This window comes from Alosa alosa, chromosome 4 (genome assembly GCF_017589495.1).
Source record: "Alosa alosa isolate M-15738 ecotype Scorff River chromosome 4, AALO_Geno_1.1, whole genome shotgun sequence".
NCBI lineage: Eukaryota > Metazoa > Chordata > Actinopteri > Clupeiformes > Clupeidae > Alosa > Alosa alosa.
Window position 1 is genome coordinate 4,153,783 of NC_063192.1, and position 23,094 is coordinate 4,176,876.

The following is a 23,094-nucleotide window of genomic DNA, read 5'->3' on the forward strand; positions in this document are numbered from 1 at the left end:
CAGTATCATGACACATATCCCCCTCCAGTCGGCTACAGTTCTAGTTCCCTGCTCCGAACTGCCTGACCGCACGTCAAACCATATCACCCCCAACCCCACCCCCAAAATATCCTGTCCCCACGCAGACAGACATTATTGCTCTGATAAATAAAACTATACTACAAAAAAAATCATAATTAGCATTATAATAATAAGAGAGGGAAAGTCTCATCTCATCCAGATGCATGTACTAAACAGCGGGTTTCCAAAAAATATGTATCTCTTTATTTCTTTAACATTTATTGTATATTTGGTGAAAAATGTTATTCCTCCGTTGTTTGTTCCTGCATTTGTTTGTTTGTTTGTTGATTGTTGTTTTGTTTGTGTCTAGTTCAGCATGCAGGATGCCTCCGGCGGCAGATTAAACACAAACAGGTCTTCACCGAGGGATTAACCCCCCACCCCCCTCTCATGACCCATGCAGCACCCCCAACACTCTCTCATTTGTAAATATGACCCCACACAGCTCAGAAGAGGGAGAGGACGAGTCTGTAAAAATACAAAAAACAGGACCAGATCGAACAGCTGAGGACAAGCTACCCCTCGAGAGGAGGAGAGGAGGATGAGGAGAGGAAGAGGAAGAGGAGAAGAAGTAGCACCGTTAGATAGCACACAGGAGTGACCTGGGGGGTGACAGAGGAACGGACAGCTGACGGAGAGTGTGTGTGTGTGTGTATGTGTGTGTGTGTTTGTGTGTCCAGTTCTCCAGTGGTCCTGGGCTCACTGGCCGGCCACACAGCTCACACACACGTAGTCCTCCTTCTCGGCCAACTCCGCTGTCACGCCCACACACATCATGTGGAACCACTGGTTGCAGCTGCCGTCACACTGGACCCAGAACACCTGAGACACACGCACATGCACACACACACACACACAAAGGTGATCATTTTCAAAGGCACTAGGCTATCTTGTCCACAACACTGAAATAACTCCCGACAGATCAGTGATCAGTGTAAAAAAAGTGTGAAATCAACTCCATTGGAACACTCTTCTCTTGCACTCCCTTTGCCACACTCTCTCTCTCTCTCTCTCTCTCTCTCTCTCTCTGACACATTAGTGCATTTTAACACACACACACACACACACACACACACACACACGCACACACGCACACACGCAGTAATGGAGACACACACTGCGGCGCATTACCACACACACATGCGCATTACACACACCGTAACGCTCGGTGTCGCCTGTGTCTGCGTCACTCACCACCGAAACAATAGACTGTATGACCGAAACGGTACCAGAGCCCGTCTATTACATTCTCTGACGGTAGCCTACTCAGAATGGCAAACCCCATAGACTGTCGTGCCAAAATATTAATCTTATTTGTTTGGCCTTTTCTTGCTTAGATTTTCTACAAAGTATCGAGAAATAGACACAGTAAACCAGCTAATAAGTCTGAGGTTATTTGCAAGGTGTCTGCCAGCCAGTTTAAGTTATGGTAGCACGCAAACTTTAGCTTTAGCACAGCCAGTTTAAGGGCCTGTCCACACGGAGACGCTTTTTAGTAGGGCTGTCAATCGATTAAAAACTTTAATCAAATTAATTACATACTCTGTGATTAATTAATCTAAATTAAACGTATATATAATTTTTGCTGTGAAAGTATTTTAAATATTTAAATTCAAATGAATCATTGAATAATCAGCATTAGTGACATTAAAGTTCAAAAACTCTTTTATTATTATTTTCACTGTTCAAATAAAGGCCATAATAATCAACGATATGCCCTACTATGCTGAGGAAGTGCTTCGGGAAGAAGTTTTTTTTTCACATCCATTGCATTTCAGGCCACAGATCTAACCTAGGGGACACAATGAAAATAAATTAACACTCCCCTCAATGTCAACACTATTTCTTTGCATTGATGTGCGACTTTAGAGTTGACAAAATCCGGTGATATGCAAATTCCTCGCTACAGACATTGCAGAGGACTTTATTTTTATAAACTCTTTATTTTTATCAACACCATCAGGCAGTTTTTTTAAAAAGTAAATGTTCCAATCAATGATCTAGGCAGTTTTCTTCTCTCTCCTTCATTTTACAGTCTAATGGTTACTGACTAGAACGGCTTAGGGTCAAAGGTTATACGGAATCAATTAATCTGCACTATTTTTTTTAATCAGTTATTTTTTCTCAAATTAATTAATCGAAATTAATCAGTTATTTTGACAGCCCTACTTTTTAGGTTAAACGCAGAGGTTTTGCTTCGTCTTGGCCGAGCGTCCAAACGAATCCTGTAAACGCACTGCCCGAACCGCACTTTTGAAACCTGGTCCCAGAGTGGAAAAAAATCTGAAACCGTAGTCCGCTTGAATTAGTTTTAGACAGCGAAACCGCACATCCTGCTTATGTATCGATGATGTCATCCCCACACCTCAGCTGCCCTGGACTTGCACTAGTATTGCCAAACAATACTAGTTTTCATACATGACATTACCTACGATTACACTCCGTGAAGATAAATATCACAACTGGTGCTGCGCGAGCTACCGGTAGCTTATGACTTGGTGGACTGAACACTGTTTTTCCGGTGTTTTTTATGCATTCTAGCTACTGTCAGTGACGCGAGAGAACTTAAGTTATTAGGAAAGTGCGGTGTAAATTTAGGCTACATTAATTTGTGCGTAGTGCCAGTGTCATTCATTTATTTTACATCGAGTGAAATCAGATATAAGCATCCAAAGACGCTTAGAACTCACGTTAAGCCGATTGTAGCACACTGAATCCGAATGCGCGATGCCAAAACTAATGTGAATCACGGACTATCCTACAACCAAAGAAAGTAAAGGTGATTAGTAGGCCTACCTGTGTTAGCCAAACAAAGGACGGGACTGCACCCTTCACAAACCGTAAAATAAAGTTTATTAGTTTTACAGTTGACAGTTCACCATCAGTCCACACAAACAATTCTGGTTTCCTTGAACTAGCAATTTCGTCGTAGCCTATTCTGTCTGTTTGTAAAGCGCAAGTTGTACAAACATTCAGTTGAACAGGTGCAGGTGGGGCAGGTAAGTATAATCCAAGAGTGAAAGATCAAGAATCACCGCACACTGATCACTATTTACTTAATTTTTTTTTTGAACGAACAACGCGTTTCGCCTAGCGCTTCATCAGGTTCGCTCTGTACCCTACTCATATCTTGAGTTTATTTGCAAAGCTTATGTCAGTGAACTAGCATGTTGCTAATCCCCACAGTAGGCTGCTTGAAACACCGACTATCAACACATAGGACGAGTTGACCAATCACAGTCCTTGCGATCTTGCGATCTGCGGCAATTTTTTGGAGGTGCACATCGAGCTACGGTGGAGGGGTCGGAGAGGGGTTCGCAATGACGCAGAGGGGTCTACGGGGGGACGCCGTCGATTCGACGCAGAAGCATAAAACAGATTTAATAGACACACACATGCACACACACACACAAACACACCTCGTCTCCCTCTGGCTGCTGGCAGTGCTCTGCAGGGCAGAGGAGCGCCTCGTCCTCGGAGTGGTCGGACTGCCCGGGGTCAGAGAGGTCGCAGGGGTCAGACGAGAGGTCGGAGCGGGCGGAGGGCGAGGCCGAGGCGGACGCGGCTTGGCGCTGGCGGCGGTGCGTGCGGCTCAGGCGGGCGCGTTTGTGCCGCGGGGTCAGCAGCTGGCACAGGGAGTCAGGACGCACGCGCTCCACCGGCAACATACCACGCTTCGGCTTCCTCTCACACACACCCACAGACACACACTCCTGAGAGAGAGAGAGAGAGAGAGAGAGAGAGAGAGGGGAGAGAGAGAGAGAGGGGGGGGGTGTGATGGAAAGGTTGAGATGAGAGGAAAAGGAAAGAGAGAGCACACACAGGCAAGTCCAGGTGAGTCTGATGTGTTCATCAGCAGTATAACCCCTCCTCCCCGTCTCCCACTCCTCTGGCCCAGCTCTTGCTGCCACCCGGCTCACCTCCGTCAGGGGGCTCCTTCCCTGAGAGTGGAACTGCTGGAGGCCGTCGCCTGGGGAGGGTTCCAGCCGTGACGCGTTGCCATGGCCGTTGCTATGTTTGGAGGCGGGGCCGTTCAGAAGGACCTGGTAAAGCTGCTGGATCTCAGGTAGGGACACCTGAAGTAAGAGACCCTCCACCAGCAGCTCCTCCAGTTCGGTGTTCAGACCTACACACACACACACACACCCCTACTCAGTTAAAATACAAACAAACCCTCCAACAGCAACTCCTCTAGTCCTGTGTTCAGACCTATACACACACACACACTCTCTTACCCTGAAGAGGGACACAGCGCTGCTCGATGTAGAAGGGCGTCTGAGTGGGGCTGGTCCTGTTCCAGTCAGGAGTGTGTCTCTGGAGCGCCTGCACACACACACAGTATTTAATACATCAGTATTAGGAGACCCTTTTCACCAAATCTGACACACTACATCACTTTCCAGTGTGTGTGTGTGTGTGTGTGTGTTGTATACTGCTGTGATATTCCTGTTGTAATTCCCATACAGTGCTAATGTAAGTTTGTGTCATGTCAAAGGCAATACAGTTAGATCCTGTAGCAGGGCTCACCTATAAGTAGGGCAATTAATCTATTAGTGTTAAACTATTCAATTAATCTATTAGTGTTAAACTATTCAAGTAATCACCAACTATTTTGGTAATCAGAAAGGGTAATTTTTAAAGAAAACGTCTCAATGTTCGCTGAACACAGCTTCTTCAACTTCAAACTGTTCTGCTTTGCTTGCTCTTCTATGGCTAACCAATAACAATATGTTTGGCAAGTGGACAAAACAGGCATTTGAGGCTCAAATGGCTCTTTGGGGAATACTGATCAATATTGTTTCATCATTTTCTGACAGTTTATCAATTTAACAACTAATCAACAAATTGAGAAAATAATAAGCCAATTACCGGTAATTGACTATGAAAATAATGGTTTGTTGCAGCCCTACCTGTAGACATTCCTCTCTAGAGATCAGATGGAGGACCTGAACTCTCTAAACCTGTGACTGGCTCTGATTGGTCTGTCCGTCCTCTCTAACTCCTGATTGGTCTGTCCATCCTCTAACTCTTGATTGGTCTGTCCATCCTCTAACTCTTGATTGGTCTGTCCATCCTCTAACTCTTGATTGGTCTGTCCATCCTCTAACTCCTGATTGGTCTGTCCATCCTCTAACTCCTGATTGGTCTGTCCATCCTCTAACTCCTGATTGGTCTGTCCATCCTCTAACTCCTGATTGGTCTGTCCATCCTCTAACTCCTCATTGGTCTGTCCGTCCTCTCCAACTCCTGATTTATCTGTCTGTCCGTCCCCTCTAACTTCTGATTGGTCTGTGCATCCTCTACATCTTGATTGGTCTGTCTGTGCGTCCTCTCTAACTTCTGATTGGTCTGTGCGTCCTCTCTTATCCTGATTGGCCGTCTCACCTTATTTGTGGCAGGATGCAGTAGGTCGGCGTCTGAGCTGCGGGTGGACACCTGGCGCGCACGCAGTTGCCAGGCAACAGTCCTATCGATGAGGAAGCGGAGGGCGTCTCCCTCGGGCAGTCGTACACGCGTGCGCTGCAGCGCGGCCACCAGGGGCAGCACTCTGTCCAGAGGAGGACGCTGTGAGCGCTGGCACTGTGGGCACAGCCAGGGGTCAGTCCCCGTGCCCGGCGCGCCCGCACACACATCCTGGGCCTCGGCCGCCGCCTCGGGCCCACGCACACACGCGCTGTGGAAGGCGTCGCGGCACAATTCACACTGCAGCATGGCGCCGGCAGGAGCACGCTGGCACACGCACACACACACACGTGCGCGCAGGTCGCCGCAGTCACCTGCGGGCAGCAGCTTGGACTCGTTAGATGCCCGCTGCGCCGACAAACACTCCAGCTCACGCACGCGCACCGCCTCCAGAGCCAGCATCTGAGGAGAGGGACACAGGGATTACACACACACACACACACACTCCATATGTTGGCCTGTGTGTGTGAGTGTGTTGCACTTCTCCCTGACACCACCCCCTTCCCCTTTCCCCAGCATTAACATCCCCTACCTCATAAGTATTGCACATAGCACCTTATTCTGGGCTTAATGGGTACATGTGTGCGTGTGTGAGTGTGTGCGTGTGTGTGTATGTTCTCCCTGACACCACTGCACATAGCACCTTATTTTGGGCTTAATGGACACATACACTAGGGAAACTTTATGTCAAGTCGTTCAGTAAAATGTACTGAATAAACTGAACTGAATGTGTGTGTTTGTGTGTGTGTGCACATGTGTGTGTATGTGCATGTGTGCCTGTGTGTACTCACAGCTGAGGCTGAGTCTTTGCTCTCTGATAGGGTCTTCTCCACCTCACTCAGAGAGTCAAGCCCCGCCTTCTTCTTCTCCTTCTTGGCCTTGCGCTTTGGTGAGGCCACGCCCACCTCACAGCGAGGACACAGCACCTGCAGGGGTCAGAGGTCATGAGAAAAACAAACCTTCACACACACGTACACACGCACCACACACACACACGTTGCATTTGGGCTTCATTACCTCCAGCAGGCTGAGGGAGGAGCTCTTGAGCAGGAAGGTCTTGGCGGCGGACTCCTTCCAGGTCATGACCTCTGCGAGCAGGGCCTCCAGACGGGCCAGCGGCTCCAGGTGCACTGGGAGAGATCGCCCCCTCATGATCAGGTCCGACAGAGAGTCCAGCACGGGGACACGGCCTCCCTGCTGCTCACACACACACACACACACCATCCTGTTGACACTCTGTCGAGCAGTGTGTATGTGTGAGCAGGCATGTGTGTATGTGTGAGCAAGTGTGTGTTTATGTGTGTGTGAGTGTGTTACCTGTAAAGCCTCGGCCTCCTGCAGCCAGTCCCTGGCCTTGCGGAGTGTGTCCTGCAACAGCAGGCAGTTGGGCAGGTGTGCTGGGACCGTCTCCACCTCCCTCACACACTCACTCAGCTCCTCCACAGAGTGCACTGGCCTGGACACACACACACACACACACACACACACACACACACGAGCTTAAAAATACACTCACAAAAGTCTCTGAATCAGAATAATAATCCTCATCAATGTCTGAAGGAAGCCCTTCAATCAATAAATCATTTGATACATGTCCCTGAGCAGGACGATGCGTGTGTGCTATAACTGACCGGTCCCTCCCTGAGCAGGCCGATGTGTGTGTGTGTGCTATAACTGACCGGTCCCTGAGCAGGCTGCGGGCCTTCTCGTCCCAGCTCTCGGAGACAGTGAGCAGCTCCTGCAGGCGGGCCATGGCCTTCTCCAGCGCGGGGTTCGGACCGAGCCCCACCCCCTGGTCGATCAGCCGCCGCATGGCGTCCAGCGTGAGGCCGCGGGCGCGTGTGTGTGTGTATGTGTGTGTGTGAGGGTGTGTGTGGGCCTGCTGCACCTCGCGGAGCCAGCGCGCCTGCTCCAGGCGGCTGCGGAGGGCGGGCAGCTCGGGCAGGGCCACATCCAGCTGGGTGCTGGCCGCCAGCAGACCCTCCAGCTCACACACACACTCCGCTGTTAGAGGGTCGCTCAGAACCTTCTCACTGTGCTGCTGGAAGTCCTCGATACGGTTCAGCAGCTCCTGAAGACACACACACACACACACATACACACACGGTTAACAATCACACACCTATACTTGTGTAGTATCAGAGCTATGGTATCTGTGTAAAAAGATATGCATTTTGTGTGTGTGTGTGTGAGCGTGGGACTATGTGCGTGTGTGTGAGCGTGGGACTATGTGCGTGTGTGTGTGTGTGTGCGTGCCTGCTGCGTGCGCGTGCATGCGTGTGTGTGTGTGTGTACCTTCAACAGTGGGGCCTGGGCCAGGCTGCAGGGCAGATTGTAGAGCTGCCTGACGAATGACCTCACTTCCTCTACTGTCAGCTGGTTCTGAGTCTTCCCGCCTCCAGAGCGGAACCTGAGCGGGGGGGACAGAAAAGGAAGAGAGTCAACTTATATGTGTGTAAGTGAAAGTGTGTATGTGTGCCTGCCTGCATGTGTGTGTGTGTGTGCCTGCGTGCATGTGTGTGTGTGCCTGCGTGTGTGTGTGTGTGTGTGTGTGTGTCTGCGTACATGCATGTGTGTCTGCGTGCATGTGTGTCTGCGTGCATGTGTGTGTATGCGTGTGTGTGTGTGTGTGCGCATGTGTGTCTGCATGCATGTGTGTGTGTGTGTGTGTGCGCGTGTGTGCATGTGTGTCTGCGTGCCTGTGTGTGTGTGTGCGCGCGCATGTGTGTGTGTGTGCATGTGTGTCTGCATGCATGTGTATGTGTGTGTGTGTGTGTGCATGTGTGTCTGCATGCATGTGTATGTGTGTGTGTGTGTGTGCATGTGTGTCTGCATGCATGTGTATGTGTGTGTGTGTGTGTGTGTGTGTGTGTGTATGCATGTCTGTGTGTGTGTGTACCTGGTTTGTCTCTTGCCGTTGAGCAGCTGCTGGGCCACAGTGGAGCATTTCTCTGCATCCAGAGTGACCATACGCAGATCCCGCAGCAGGTCGTTCTCCGGAAACTTCTGAGACTCGGACTTCTCAATTAGCGAGCGGAACACGGAGAGAGCTGAGGACGCACACATAGACGTCACACACACACACGAAGATGCATCAAAGTGATGTCACAGTGACACATAACATTTCCAACAACTTTGAAGACGCCAGCAGCCCACCATATTGGCATCTCTATGGCAACCCTCAACATCAGAGATTTGGACTGAAAGTAACCGATAGCTACGCATCAGGATCAGCCAGCATGCAGCGGTCTCCAGTCCCTGACCAAATATGGGCACTACCTGAGAAACACACCAAACTACAGTAACTGACCAAGAGCGTGAAGGAGAAATTTTGGATTACTAACATTTTTTTTTATATTCTGTATATGCTTTCTATACATTCAATACTGTGCATCAACTTTGCTTTGTCTGTCATTTGCTCTCTCCATGTCATGATTTTCTAATAAAGGTCATGCGACCCCCTTTGTCACAAGTTAAGGGTATTCTGCCTTAGGCAGTAATATTAGGAATATCCCGACAGGAACTAGACTATGCAAGAGAATGCTGAAGGATGTATATGTATTGTATTGACCAATTATCTACTTACTTGGAGTAGCCACATGACTTGCGTATGGTGCATGGATCACATGCCATGTCCAAGAAGTGTATATGTATTGTTGTATTTCTGCATGTATGAGGATTTTTTGGAAAAGACCATTGTACTCATGTGATTTGTATTACCAATGTAATTAACATGTATAAGATGGGGCTTAAGCCCTAGAACTTTGAGTAGTGTTACTGGAACATGCTGTTGCTAGTGACCTGCTCCCGATATCGTGAATAAACCTGCAGTGGTTCCTCACACCTGAGTGTTGCCTGGATATTTTTGACCTCAAGCGTCACACGGATCAGAACCTCCACGTGGCCCAATCACGTGCCCCGATCCGCCCTTCAGACAGGGGGCACGTGACAGATGGGCATTATGGGTGATTTTGTGGGGTGTAATGAGGTCACTCACTGCGCTTCTTGTCGAGTTTGGCCTCCAGGACGTTTGTGACGACGGCGGACCACTCGTCATACACCTCGGACCTCAGCTTCACAGCGTTCAGCATTGGGTACAGGTCGTCCAGTGTGAACCGATACCTGACCAGGGCAACAGGGTCAGTGTGTGTGTGCATGTGTTACCTGTATCATGTGTGATCTGTGTGTGTCTGTCTGTGTCCGTGTGTGTTAGTGTGTATCATGTTTGGTGTGTGCATGTGAGTGAGTGTGTGTGTGTGTGTTACCTGGGTCATTCTGTGAAACGGGTGCCTTTTCCACTATAGCTGTTCTTGAAGTTGCATTTCTGGTTCTCTCATTAGCAACTTGCTACATCTATGCTGTATGACTACTGTATGCTAGGTGAACGATTCCCCTATTACAAGTTTGTTTACAATCCAGTTGGCTTTGTAAAGGTTATATTAAGATGAAAACCTTGCATAGTGTACCTTTAATTCTGAAAATAACAAAAGTTTGATAAGAAAATAACATTTATGTGGTGATATTTTAGATGTAAATGTCATGTCGGTCAACCCGGACACATGGAAATGGCCATGCACTTGTGGTTAAAAATAGTGTGATGCTCTTTAAGAGTAGTATTTTCTTGTTAGCAAGAACCCTTGAATTATTAGCTTTAAGCTTTAGAAACACAGTTTGGGTCTAGTTTGTGCCTTATGCATCTTATTAAATGTTGTGGACGCAATGGCACCCTGTATTATGTGTGGTGTGTGTCCATGTGTCCGTGTGTGTGTGACCTGTATTATCTGTGGTGTGTGTATTAACAAGGCGACGACTCAATTGAGGATCAAGAGATATGCACTTTGTTTGTGCATTCAGAATGTGTATTTAAGGTGTGTGTGTGTGTGTGTGTGTGTGTGTGTGAGAGAGAGACTCACCTGAGTGTATAGTTGGCGAGGGGGCAGGAGCACAGCTCTGTGGCGTGGTGGAGGCACACCTGCACACCTGGACGGCAGGGACAGGTGAGTGCGGACAGGAAACAGGTGGTGCGACACTTCACACACTGACGTTCATCATCCGCCAGCAGGTCATACTTGAACACCTCAGACTGCACCACACCCTACACACACACACACATACACACACACACACACACACACACACACACAGACACAGTGAGTGAGGAGAAAAGAAAAGGACAGCAGATGTGTGGTCAGTAGCTGGTGTCTCCTCCAGAGGGAGCTCTGCTCTGAAGCACAGACTCACTGCTGCCACTCAGTGCATAGGAGGGGAACAGCAGGCAACACCACAGATCACCAAGACCTGTACTCCACTATGGGTATGCGTGTATGTGTGTGTGTGTGTGTATCTGCTTAACATCATGACAAGCTCTCCAGTGTGTGTGTGTGTGTGTGTGTATGTATGTGTGTGTGTGTGTATGTATGTGTGTGTATGTATGTGTGTGTGTGTGTGTGTGTGTGTGTGTATGTGTGTGTATGTGTATGTGTATGTGTGTGTTGCTCACCATCTTGCGTGCGCGTTCCCGTAGCTCCTTCTCCTCGCGGATCATGCAGCCCATGTCCTTGTGGACCGACGAGGCCAGCACCACGTCCAGCTGCTCCGCTTGGGCCGCCATGTTGCAGATCATCTCGTCGTGGGAGAACACGCAGTAACGGTTCAACAGCCGGTAGTGGTCCACACACTGGCGGCCCAGTGGCATCTACATCACACACATACACAGTTGAGGCTAATGCCTGACACATAAATGACCTTAGCTTGGCTTAGCTTGACCTGCGAGAGTGTATGTTTAACAATGATGTGCACAAGTGTGTGCGTTCAACTGTGACACGTGCCAGTGTGTGTGTGTCTTTAACAATGACATGTGCATGTGTTATACCATCCCACTACTAGAATATGGACCCCCCAAACACACCCCAAACCCGTCGTGGATCAGTTGGGGATTCGTCTAATATGTACACCTGTGTTGCGTATCAGTTGTTTAATTTGAACACACGACATGAAGACTCCCGATAACAAAAAATAAATAGCGTTATCTGACCAGTATAGTGAAGTCGTGTAGTCTGTACCACCCATGAGTGTGTGTGGAGTGAGTGCGTGCGTGCGTGCGTGCGTGCGTGCGTGCGTGCATACATATTGTGTACATGTGTGGGAGGAAGATTGTTTTTAGTGTCTCCACTAGTCTGTCAGGACAGATGGACCTGGCCTCAGTGAGGAGTCTGTGTGTGTGTGTGTGTGTGTGTGTGTGTGTGTGTGTGTGTGTGTGTGTGTGTGGACAGATGGCTCACTGGCCACCTACAGATGGGAGGGGAAAGGCTCATCAGCTAGAACAAAGTATGTGTGTGTGTTTGTGTGTGTGTGAGTGTGTGTGTGTCAGAGTGTGTGTGTGTCAGGTGGTGTGTTCCACAGCTGTATCCCTCGCGCAGTCCACTGAGCACAATATAAAGCGTTATGTGTGTATGTCAGTGGAGTTATATATGCATGTGTGTGTGTGCAGTGTGGTTAAGTGTGTATGTGTGCGGTTATGTGTGATATGTTTGTGGTTATCTGTGTGTCTTTGTGTTGCAGTGTTTAAAGTGTTAAAAATATGTCTGTGTGTGTCTGTGTGTCTTACCCAGTCGACAGTGCAGAAGTTGACAGCCTCTGCGAAGTTGAAGCCCTGATTGAAGCCGCTGTGATAGGCTCTGGGGAAGGTGATGACAAACTCTCCTGCACACTGATTGGTCCGGTAGATCTGGGGAGGAGACAAAAGCTTTTCAATGAGACTATTGTGCAAGCATGTGCCTTGTGTGTGTCCTTATTTACATGTGTGTGCATATATGTGTGTGTGTGTGTGTGTGTGTCTGTATGCAAGTCTATATGTGTGTGTGTGTATGTGTATATGTACTGTATGTGTGTGTGTGTACCGGCACTCCGTGGCTCATCAGTGTGTTGGGGTTCATGATGGTGACCAGCTGGTGCAGCAGATCTGGCTGCGACTCGAAGAGTTCGGGGGCCAGCTTCCTCATCACCGCCTCCAGCTGCTCCGCTGCATAGCCAGGAGCACCATACCACGTCTTGGGCTCCCCCCTAACACACACACACACACACACACAAAAGTATGTAATCTGAATATTGCTATACTGTTTCTGACAGCACAGGCCCTTAATAGATTACTGACCAAAGCAGTGTATATGTGTGTGTGCATGTTATACTGTAGCAGGTGAAGTGTGTGTGGGTTTACTAAGTACCCATGCAGACGCATTGTTACAGTGTGTGTGTGTGTGTTGTACCAGTGCAGGTAGTTGCTGGAGCTAGTGTGTGTGTGTGTGTGTGTTGTACCAGTGCAGGTAGTTGCTGGAGCTAGTGTGTGTGTGCGTGTGTGTGTACCAGTGCAGGTAGTTGATGGGAGCTAGTGTGTGTGCGTATGTGTGTGTGTACCAGTGCAGGTAGTTGATGGGAGCTAATGTGTGTGTGTGCGTGTGTGTGTGTGTGTGTACCAGTGCAGGTAGTTGATGGGAGCTAGTGTGTGTGTGTGTGTGTGTGTGTACCAGTGCAGGTAGTTGATGGGAGCTAGTGTGTGTGTGTGTGTGTGTGTGTGTGTGTGTGTGTACCAGTGCAGGTAGTTGATGGGAGCTAGTGTGCGTGTGTGTGTGTGTGTGTGTACCAGTGCAGGTAGTTGATGGGAGCTAGTGTGCGTGTGTGTGTGTGTACCAGTGCAGGTAGTTGATGGAGTAGCTCCAGTGGTCCTCTATGTGCCAGCAGAAGGAGGAGAAGCACATGCCCACGTAGAGCCAGGGCAGGGTCATTCCACAGATGTCCGCGGTCACATGGGTCAGCACCGAGGGACTCATCATCGCCATGTTGTTCAGGTTCCAACCGCAGTTCAGGTACTTCTGCAACCGCAACACACACACACACATACACAGATGAGCACGCTACTTGCACACACGTCTTACTCTCGGAGTGGGTTCTACTAGCATCTGTGTGTTTTTGAGCAAGTCTGTATGTGCGTGCGTGCGTGTGCATGCGTGCATGTGTAACTAGCTGGTTAATCATGAGGGACAACTAAAGGTGCTGCATGGGACAAGCAGCTGCTGAACACACTGAGAGTGTGTGTGTGTGTGTGTGTGTGGTGTGCATGCATCTGCAGCGAGCAGCTGCTGAACACACTGAGAGTGTGTGTGTGTGTGTGTGTGTGTGTGTGCATGCATCTGCAGCGAGCAGCTGCTGAACACACTGAGAGTGTGTGTGTGTGTGTGTGTATGTGTGTGTGGGTGGGTGGATTGAGGAGTGAGGAGTAGGCAGCTGCTGGACAGCGTGTGTGTGTGAGGGTGGAGTGAGGGGGGCAGCTGATTGTCTGACCTCGTCAGCGGGGGCGACCTTGAAGCGACCGTTGCGGATGGGGAATCCGCTGCCGAAGTCTTTGGAGGCGATGTCCGCCCCGTACTCCACAGTCACGTCCTCCTCGATGGTGCTGACCAGACGCCAGAACTCCTTCTCCACCAGCTCCGTAGGAACCATCTGAGCAGAGAGGGACAACACACACACACACACACACACACACACATACACATTACAAGTCAAATTTCATTTAGGAATCAAATGTTCTGAATGATCCAACACATAAGACAACACAGCACATTGTTATGGTTTCTTCAAGGACACAGACACACACACACACACACACACACACACACACACTTTCAAGAGATTTGTAATTTTGAAACTACTGCTATGAACACACTGTCCATGAATTAAATACTGCTCAAGGACGAATAAAATGAAAAATATTGTTCAATTCTCTGAATTCTTTGACCCAGGGAATCATGGGTCACTTCTGACTGAGATGGACTGAGCTCTAGAATGTAAAATAAATGCCTTACAATCTCTACAATCTGTCTAGGTGTGTGTGTGTGTGTGTGTGTGTGAACATGGCAGTGCATCAAAGTGTGTGTGTGTGTGTGTGTGTGGTTACTTACGTGGACGGGCATATTGAAGTAATCTGATTTGAAGTTGTCGGCCATCTCACCGAAGGCTCTGAGAGAGTAATCCCTACGGGCCTGCTCAAAGCCAAACGCCTCCTGAGGCTTTCCACACTCCTGCAATAACACACACACACATAAATATACACACACGTAAACAACACGCACACAGACACAAACACAAACAGCACGAACACACAAATATATTACAGGCAGAAAAACAAAATACAATTTCAGAAAACACATATTACAGAAAAAAACAATGCACAGACGCAACTTGAAAAACCCCCCCCACACACACACACACACACTTCCCAAGCCCAGCCCAAGTCTGAGGTGAAGCAGACAGCAGATGGTGTGCTGGGGCCCAGGGTCCCTCACCAGGGACAGACGAGTTACACAGACACACACAGAGACACAGACACACACTTAGCCAGACAGAAGTACACACACACACACCTGTTGCACACACTTGGGGCATATTCACACCATCACACATAGACATACAAACACTAACAAAGTATCTCAAACTCACACACACACACACCTGTGCCAGACACTTGGGACACCTCCAGTCTCCTTTGGGTACATCATTGAGGGGTGGGATCAGGCAGAAGGTGTGATAGCTGTCTGGCCGTCGCCAACCCAACAGCTTCTCCTCATCCAGTCCCGCTGCCTTTGCCAGACCTGCGTAGAGGTCCACCTACATGCACACACACACACACACACACACACACACATCAAAAATGTGGCTAGTACACATCTATAAACAGGTATTAAGGAGCACATAATTCATGTCTCTCCAGTTATGACACTCATAGCCACTCGGACATCTTCACCCACTAACTCACAAACAAGGCCAAACATACTTGTGTGATAAGTACACTAATGTATCTCTAAGGCCAAACATACTCGTGTGATAAGTACACTAATGTGTCTTTAAGGCCAAACGTATTAATGTGATAAGTACACTGATGTGTCTCTAAGGCCAAACGTCTTAATGTGATAAGTACACTAATGTGTCTAAGGCCAGGGACAACACAAGGTGTGTGTGTGTATAAGTTTACATGTATGAGTGTGTGTGTGTCTGTGTAGCACTGACATTCTAAAGTGAGAACTGGGTCAGTGGATAAGGGGGCCAGACTGCTCAAATTACACCAACTCTCATTCACACACACACACACGACTGAACACACATGATTCAGCAATAGAATATCAGGCAATACACCCAAAGACATTTGGAAGCAGAATACACATGGCTGATATTCTACTAGCAAATTGTAACGTACACCCACAGACACACAAACACACACAAGAACGCAGGTGCAGACGTACGGCACCCTGCAAAACCTCCAGAAAAACCACTGACCTGCCTACATACTTCACATGTGGAACAACCCTGCTGCTCTTCTGAGTGTGTGTGTGTTCTTTGTGTGTGGGTGTTTGTAGATTCTGGGTTTCACCCCCTTGTTAGCCGGTTTGGGCTCAGACTGCCTGACTCTTTTACAGAGCACAACCCACACATCCTCCGAGAGGCCGTAGCCATGGCAACACGTAAATGGCAGGCGAGAGTGAGGATGATGTGTAGGAACCTCTGAAAGGCTAGCCAGAGTGAGAGTGCTATTCTGATCAGGCACCACTGGGGCAGCTCTCTAAGACGAGGCAAGACCCCACACACACACACACACGTCACAAAGGGAACCTTTCATCCCATCCACAGGTAAACAACACACTGCTAACGCGGTTCGTGGCGCGGTGTGTGTGTGTAGGCCGAGTGCATGTGTGTCAGTGTATGACTTATGTATGTAGGTGGAAGATGTACGAAGATTTGTTCATACACTACCGTTCAAAACTTTAGGGTCACTTAGAAATGTCCATTCCACTCCACTATAGATAGAATACCAGCTGAAATCAGTTGCATTGTGTCTGTATTAAGTTGTTGATTTTAACTGAGATTGGGTTAATGGTACAGACCACCACCCCCCCATTCCCTATAATGGTTCAGCCCAGACCTAATTGGGTAATTAACCATTTAACCTAACCTGTTTAATGGCAGGCTTATTTCACACAGGGAGACACACAATAGACTGGAGACAACAGAAGACAGAGGGAAGAGCTGGAGATCCAGGGACTCAGGGAAGTTTAGAGTTTTAAAGTAAATTGAAGTTTATAATGTTAACCTTACTTGCTGTAAGGGAAGGGGATAAAGTATGGTCCAGAGTTATGCAAGGTCACCTTGTTTGACTGGGAGCCTAGAAAGTCTGTGGAATTGTTGCCCTAGTTTAATGGCGAGTTCAAATGTTCACTTGAAGATGCACGAATATCCCTGACTTTAAGTAGTCTGGATTCCTGCTGTGTTTCCTCCTGGTTTGTGGACAATAAAATAAATTATATTTTTGTACGGAGCTGTGGTCTCCTGCCATCTCCCTCCCTCAACAGCACTTTATCCAGTGGCGCACCTCCCTACACATGGGGTGGCCGCCGCGGTCCCTCACAGCAGCAGTTCTCAGATTACATTATGTGCTGACATAATTGCGAAAAAGTTTCTCCAATGTTTGCTTAGTTAGCCTTTTAAAATGATATCAGAGTAGTAAACAGAATGTGCCTTTGGAATATTGGATGAATGGTTGCTGATAATGGGCAATGTAGATATTGCATTGAAGATCAGCTATTTCTTTCTACAACAGTCATTTACAACATCAATGATGAAAACAAGGACATTTCTGTGGCTCCAAACAAGTGGCTCCAAACTTTTGAACGGTAGTGTATGTGTGTACATGCGTATGTGTGTGTACTCACCACACTGAATATGGGTGGGGGTTTGCGGGAGCTGTGTGTGTGTGTGTGTACTCACCACACTGAGTATGGGTGGGGGTTTGTGTGTGTGTGTATTCACCACATTGAGTACGGGTGGGGGTTTGCGGGAGCTGTGTGTGTGTGTGTGTGTCCTCACCACACTGAGTATGGGTGGGGGTTTGCGGTAGCGACCCTTGCTCTTGTCCAGTGACGAGTCGCTGATGAGTTTGGGCTCCAGGGGCTCCGGTTTCACTAGGATAGGGGCCTCTCTCTCTACTGCGCGCACACCACACACAGATAAACACAGAGATCAGAGTCATCGGATGTGTGAGTCAGTGTGTGAGTGAGTGAGTGTGTTGTGTGTGAGTGAGTGAGTGAGTTGTGCGTGTGTGTGTTGTGTGTGTCTCTCTAAACCTGGTTCAGGTTTGGCCACCAGTGTGCCCGTGTGTGTGTGAGTGAGTGTGTGTGTTGTGTGTGTGTGTGTGTGAGTGAGTGTGTGTGTGTGTGTGAGTGAGTGTGTTGTTTGTGTGAGAGTGAGTGTGCGTGTGTGTGTGTGTGTTGTGTGTGTGAGTGAGTGAGTGTGTTGTGTGTGTGTGTGTGTGTGTAAGGTGTTGTGTGAGGCACAAAAAAAAGAGAGTGTGTGAGTGAGTGAATGAGTGAATGTGTTGTGTGTGTGTGTGTGAGAGTGAGTGAGTGACTGTGTGTTGTGTGAGTGAGTGAGTGAGGGACTGTGTGTGTTGTGTGTGTGTGAGTGAGTGAGTGAGTTGTGTGTGTGTGTGTGTGTGTGTGTTGTATCTAAATCGGTTCAGGTTTGGCCACCAGTGAGCCCATGTGTGTGTGTGAGTGAGTGAGTGTTTTTTGTGTGTGTGTGCGCGCCCATGCACGTGTGTATGTGTGTGTGTCTCTAACCTGGTTCAGGTTTGGCCACCAGTGAGCCCATGCGTGCGTGTGTGTGTGTGTGTGTGTGTGTGTGTGTGTGTCTAACCTGGTTCAGGTTTGGCCACCAGTGAGCCCATGCGTGCGTGTGTGTGTGTGTGTGTGTGTGTGTGTCTAACCTGGTTCAGGTTTGGCCACCAGTGAGCCCATGCGTGCGTGCGTGTGTGTGTGTCTAACCTGGTTCAGGTTTGGCCACCAGTGAGCCCATGCGTGTGTGTGTGTGTGTGTGTGTGTGTGTGTGTGTGTGTGTGTGTGTGTGTGTTGAACCTGTTCAGGTTTGGCCACCAGTGAGCCCATGCGCAGGTGTGTGTGTGTGTGTTCAACCTGGTTCAGGCTTCCACACCAGTGAGCCCATGCGCAAGTGTGTGTGTGTGTGTACCCAACCTGGTTCAGGTTTGGCCACCAGTGAGCCCATGCGTGCGTGTGTGTGTGTGTGTGTGTGTGTGTGTGTGTGTGTGTGTGTGTGTCTAACCTGGTTCAGGTTTGGCCACCAGTGAGCCCATGCGTGCGTGTGTGTGTGTGTGTGTCTAACCTGGTTCAGGTTTGGCCACCAGTGAGCCCATGCGTGCGTGTGTGTGTGTGTGTGTGTGTGTGTGTGTGTGTGTGTGTGCCCACCTGAACCAGGTTTGGCCACCAGTGAGCCCATGCGTAAGGTAAAAAGGTGTGTGTGTGTTCAACCTGGTTCAGGTTTGGCCACCAGTGAGCCCATGCGCAAGGCAGGTGTGTGTGTGTCTAACCTGGTCTAGGTTTGGCCACCAGTTAGCCCATGCGCGCAGTGTGTGTGTGTGGTTCAACCTGGTTCAGGTTTGGCTACTCAGTGAGCCCATGCTATGCAGTGTGTGTGTGTGTGTGTGTGTGTGTGTGTGTCTAACCTGGTTCAGGTTTGGCCACCAGTGAGCTCCACAAGGGGCAGGCAGGTGTGTGTGTGTGTCTAACCTGGTTCAGGTTTGGCCACCAGTGAGCCCATGCGTGCGTGTGTGTGTGTGTGTCTCTAACCTGGTTCAGGTTTGGCCACCAGTGAGCCCATGCGTGCGTGTGTGTGTGTGTGTGTGTGTGTCTAACCTGGTTCAGGTTTGGCCACCAGTGAGTTTGCGCGCGGCGTGTGTGTGTGTGTGTCTAACCTGGTTCAGGTTTGCCACCAGTGAGCCCATGCGGCGCAGGTGTGTGTGTGTCTAACCCGGTTCAGGCTTGGCCACCAGTGAGCCCATGCGCAAGCGTGTGTGTGTGTAGGTGTGTGTGTGTGTGTTCAACCTGGTTCAGGTTTGCCACCAGTGAGCCCATGCGTGCAGGTGTGTGTGTGTCTAACCTGGTTCAGGTTTGCCACCAGTGAGCCCATGCGCAAGGCAGGTGTGTGTGTGTCTCAACCTGGTTCAGGTTTGGCCACCAGTGAGCCCATGCGGCGCAGGTGTGTGTGTGTGTGTGTGTGTGTGTGTGTCTCTAACCTGGTTCAGGCTCTGGCCACCAGTGAGCCCATGCGCAAGGCAGGTGTGTGTGTGTGTCCTAACCTGGTTCAGGCTTGGCCACCAGTGAGCCCATGCGCAAGGCAGGTGTGTGTGTGTGTGTCTAACCTGGTTCAGGCTTGGCCACCAGTGAAGCCTGAGCAGGCAGGCAGTGTGTGTGTGTGTGCGTCTAACCTGGTTCAGGTTTGGCCACTAGTAAAGTTTTATAGCAGGTGTGTGTGTGTGTGTCTCTAACCTGGTTCAGGTTTGGCCACCAGTGAGCCCATGCGTGTGTGTGTGTGTGTGTGTGTGTGTGTGTGTGTCTCTAACCCGGTTCAGGTTTCACACCAGTGAGCCCATGCGCAGGCAGGTGTGTGTGTGTGTGTGTGTGTGTGTGTCTCTAACCTGGTTCAGGCTTCACACCAGTGAGCCCATGCGCAAGGCAGGTGTGTGTGTGTGTCTCAACCTGGTTCAGGCTCTGGCCACCAGTGAGCCCATGCGGCGCAGGTGTGTGTGTGTGTGTGTGTGTGTGTGTGTCTCTAACCTGGTTCAGGTTTGGCCACCAGTGAGCCCATGCGTGCGTGCGTGTGTGTGTGTGTGTGTGTCTAACCTGGTTCAGGTTTGGCCACCAGTGAGCCCATGCGTCTCCTGAGATTTGGCCGGTTCTCACACACCTCGCCCGGTTCTGTCTTCACACACCCCGACTGCACCAAACAAACAAACAATGCAATTACACCACACACACAAACAATGCAATTATACCACACACACAAACAATGCAATTACACCACACACACAAACAATGCAATTATACCACATGCACACGGACACACAGCGCTTTTACAGGCCTCTCTCTCTCACACACAGCTTCTACAGACATCACACACTCTCTCACACACACCTTCTACAGACATCACACACACACACAGTTTCCATCACTCATGCTAAGTGGTCTACATTCAAACTTCCGGTCATGGCCCAATGTATCTGTCGGTAGCAATAATTTGGTATACGCACACACCCACACCCAGGATGGCGGCCTCTCAACCTTTTTAGAGCTATACGTGTGTAAAATATTAATGCATTACACTATTACCACATAAACATGTCATTCAGGTCCCTCTCCCTCCAACACACACACACACACAGGAACAGTTTTGAGTGGTGAGAATGCCTCAGTCAGACTCAGAAAGAGGAAGACTGGCTACTCTGACCAGCTCTACCCAATCACATGCTACTGTTGCATAGCCACTGACATTACCATAACAACCGTTTCCTAACGGACAATAACTGAATGCCTGTTATCTCGCACGCACACACACAGAGTGAATACATATGCACACTCACACACACACACACATACACACAGAGATGCACACTCACACATGCACACAGAGAACTCAGATTTGCACGAACACACGCGCACGCTCACACACGCAGAGAACTCAGACACGCATGCAAACGCACACACGCACACACATGTTGCTAACTGGAGGTTCCATTGGATGATCTTATAATAGTTTAAATGTACAATTTAATTAAATGACTGATCAGATCTGCATTCGTATAATTTTGGAATTACCTGCAACAAGAGCGTAACATGAATGACCTCCCTCAGCGTAACAAGGTCCTCATGCCAACACCACAAACCAAATCACACACACACACACACACACACACACACACACAAGCTCTACGGTGGGCCGTGGCATACCGGTTTGATTGGCAGGTCGTCAGGGGTGGGGGTGTGGTTCCCCTGGTCCATGCGCTTGGCGCGGCGGGCGGAGGGAGTGGAGTCGGACAGCTGCAAGGCCCCTCCCATCCTCTGGGGGGTCTCGTGGAGCTTGGACTCCTTCTCGCCGAGGTCAGGGGGCATCGAGGGCTTCTGCACACACTGGAGGACACACACATCCCATCAGATACACACACACACACAAATCCCATCAGATACACACACACACACACACACACATCCCATCAGATATACACACATCCCATCAGATATACACACACACATCCCATCAGATATACACAAACACACACACACACATCCCATCAGATATACACACACACATCCCATCAGCTTTACAAACACACACACACACCCCATCAGATACACACACACACACACACACACATCCCATCAGATATACACACACATCCCATCAGATATATACACACACACACACACATCCCATCAGATATACACAAACACAAACACATCCCATCAGATATACACACACACACACACACACATCCCATCAGATATACACACACACACACATCCCATCAGATATACACAAACACACACACACATCCCATCAGATATACACAAACACACACACACACACATCCCATCAGACACACACACACACACACACACATCCCATCAGATACACACACACACACACACAAATCCCATCAGATACACACACACCACACACACACACATCCCATCAGATATACACACACACACACACATCCCATCAGATATACACAAACACACACACACACACATCCCATCAGATATACACAAACACACACACATCCCATCAGATATACACACACACATCCCATCAGCTTTACACAAACACACACACACACCCCATCAGATACACACACACACACACACATCCCATCAGATATACACAAACACAAACACATCCCATCAGATATATACACACACACACACACACACACACATCCCATCAGATATACACAAACACAAACACACATCCATCAGATATATACACACACACACACACACATCCCATCAGATATACACACACACACACACATCCCATCAGATATACACACACATCCCATCAGATATACACAAACACACACACACAAATATCCCATCAGATACACACACACACACACACATCCCATCAGATATACACAAACACACACACACACATCCCATCAGATACACACACACACATCCCATCAGATATACACAAACACACACACACACACACACACATCCCATCAGATATACACAAACACACACACACACATCCCATCAGATATACACACACACACACATCCCATCAGCTTTACACAAACATTAATAATATCAATCCCATCAGATATTAATAATATCCCAGATATATTAATAAACACAAACATCCCATCAGATATATATACACACACACACACACACCCCATCAGATATATTACTAAACACAAACACATCCTGAACAGATATATAATAATAATAATAATACCACACATCCTAATCAGATATATACAATAACAATAATAATAACACACATCCCATCAGATATATATACACACACAATAATAACAATAATAATAATAATAATAATAACATCCCATCAGATACCAATAATAATAATACACACACACATCCCATCAGATATATACACACACACACACACACACATCCCATCAGATATATACACACACACACACACATA

General features: G+C 48.6%; 1 protein-coding gene across 4 annotated transcripts in view; it reads right to left on the minus strand.

The window, feature by feature from the left end:
- Positions 1–669: 669 nt before the first annotated feature.
- Positions 670–23,094, minus strand: part of kdm5bb (lysine (K)-specific demethylase 5Bb) — a 35,658-nt gene continuing 13,233 nt past the window's right edge. For 2 of the 4 annotated variants that reach the window (XM_048240819.1, XM_048240818.1), the window contains 23 exons: positions 21,366–21,545; positions 20,262–20,355; positions 17,434–17,552; positions 15,028–15,183; positions 14,478–14,597; positions 13,861–14,019; positions 13,210–13,391; positions 12,423–12,585; positions 12,131–12,250; positions 11,024–11,218; positions 10,437–10,618; positions 9,521–9,645; positions 8,423–8,573; positions 7,819–7,933; positions 7,203–7,594; positions 6,841–6,979; positions 6,541–6,720; positions 6,315–6,449; positions 5,446–5,925; positions 4,296–4,383; positions 3,981–4,186; positions 3,480–3,773; positions 670–882 (listed from right to left, as the gene is read on the minus strand). In XM_048240819.1, the coding sequence (XP_048096776.1) occupies positions 760–882; positions 3,480–3,773; positions 3,981–4,186; positions 4,296–4,383; positions 5,446–5,925; positions 6,315–6,449; positions 6,541–6,720; positions 6,841–6,979; positions 7,203–7,594; positions 7,819–7,933; positions 8,423–8,573; positions 9,521–9,645; positions 10,437–10,618; positions 11,024–11,218; positions 12,131–12,250; positions 12,423–12,585; positions 13,210–13,391; positions 13,861–14,019; positions 14,478–14,597; positions 15,028–15,183; positions 17,434–17,552; positions 20,262–20,355; positions 21,366–21,545 (4,098 nt within the window). In that variant the 3' untranslated portion in view covers positions 670–759. Of the gene's footprint in view, positions 883–3,479; positions 3,774–3,980; positions 4,187–4,295; positions 4,384–5,445; positions 5,926–6,314; positions 6,450–6,540; positions 6,721–6,840; positions 6,980–7,202; positions 7,595–7,818; positions 7,934–8,422; positions 8,574–9,520; positions 9,646–10,436; positions 10,619–11,023; positions 11,219–12,130; positions 12,251–12,422; positions 12,586–13,209; positions 13,392–13,860; positions 14,020–14,477; positions 14,598–15,027; positions 15,184–17,433; positions 17,556–18,079; positions 18,226–18,261; positions 18,442–20,261; positions 20,356–21,365; positions 21,546–23,094 lie in introns of those variants that run through there. The other 2 variants (XM_048240821.1, XM_048240820.1) reach the window with 2 other exon arrangements.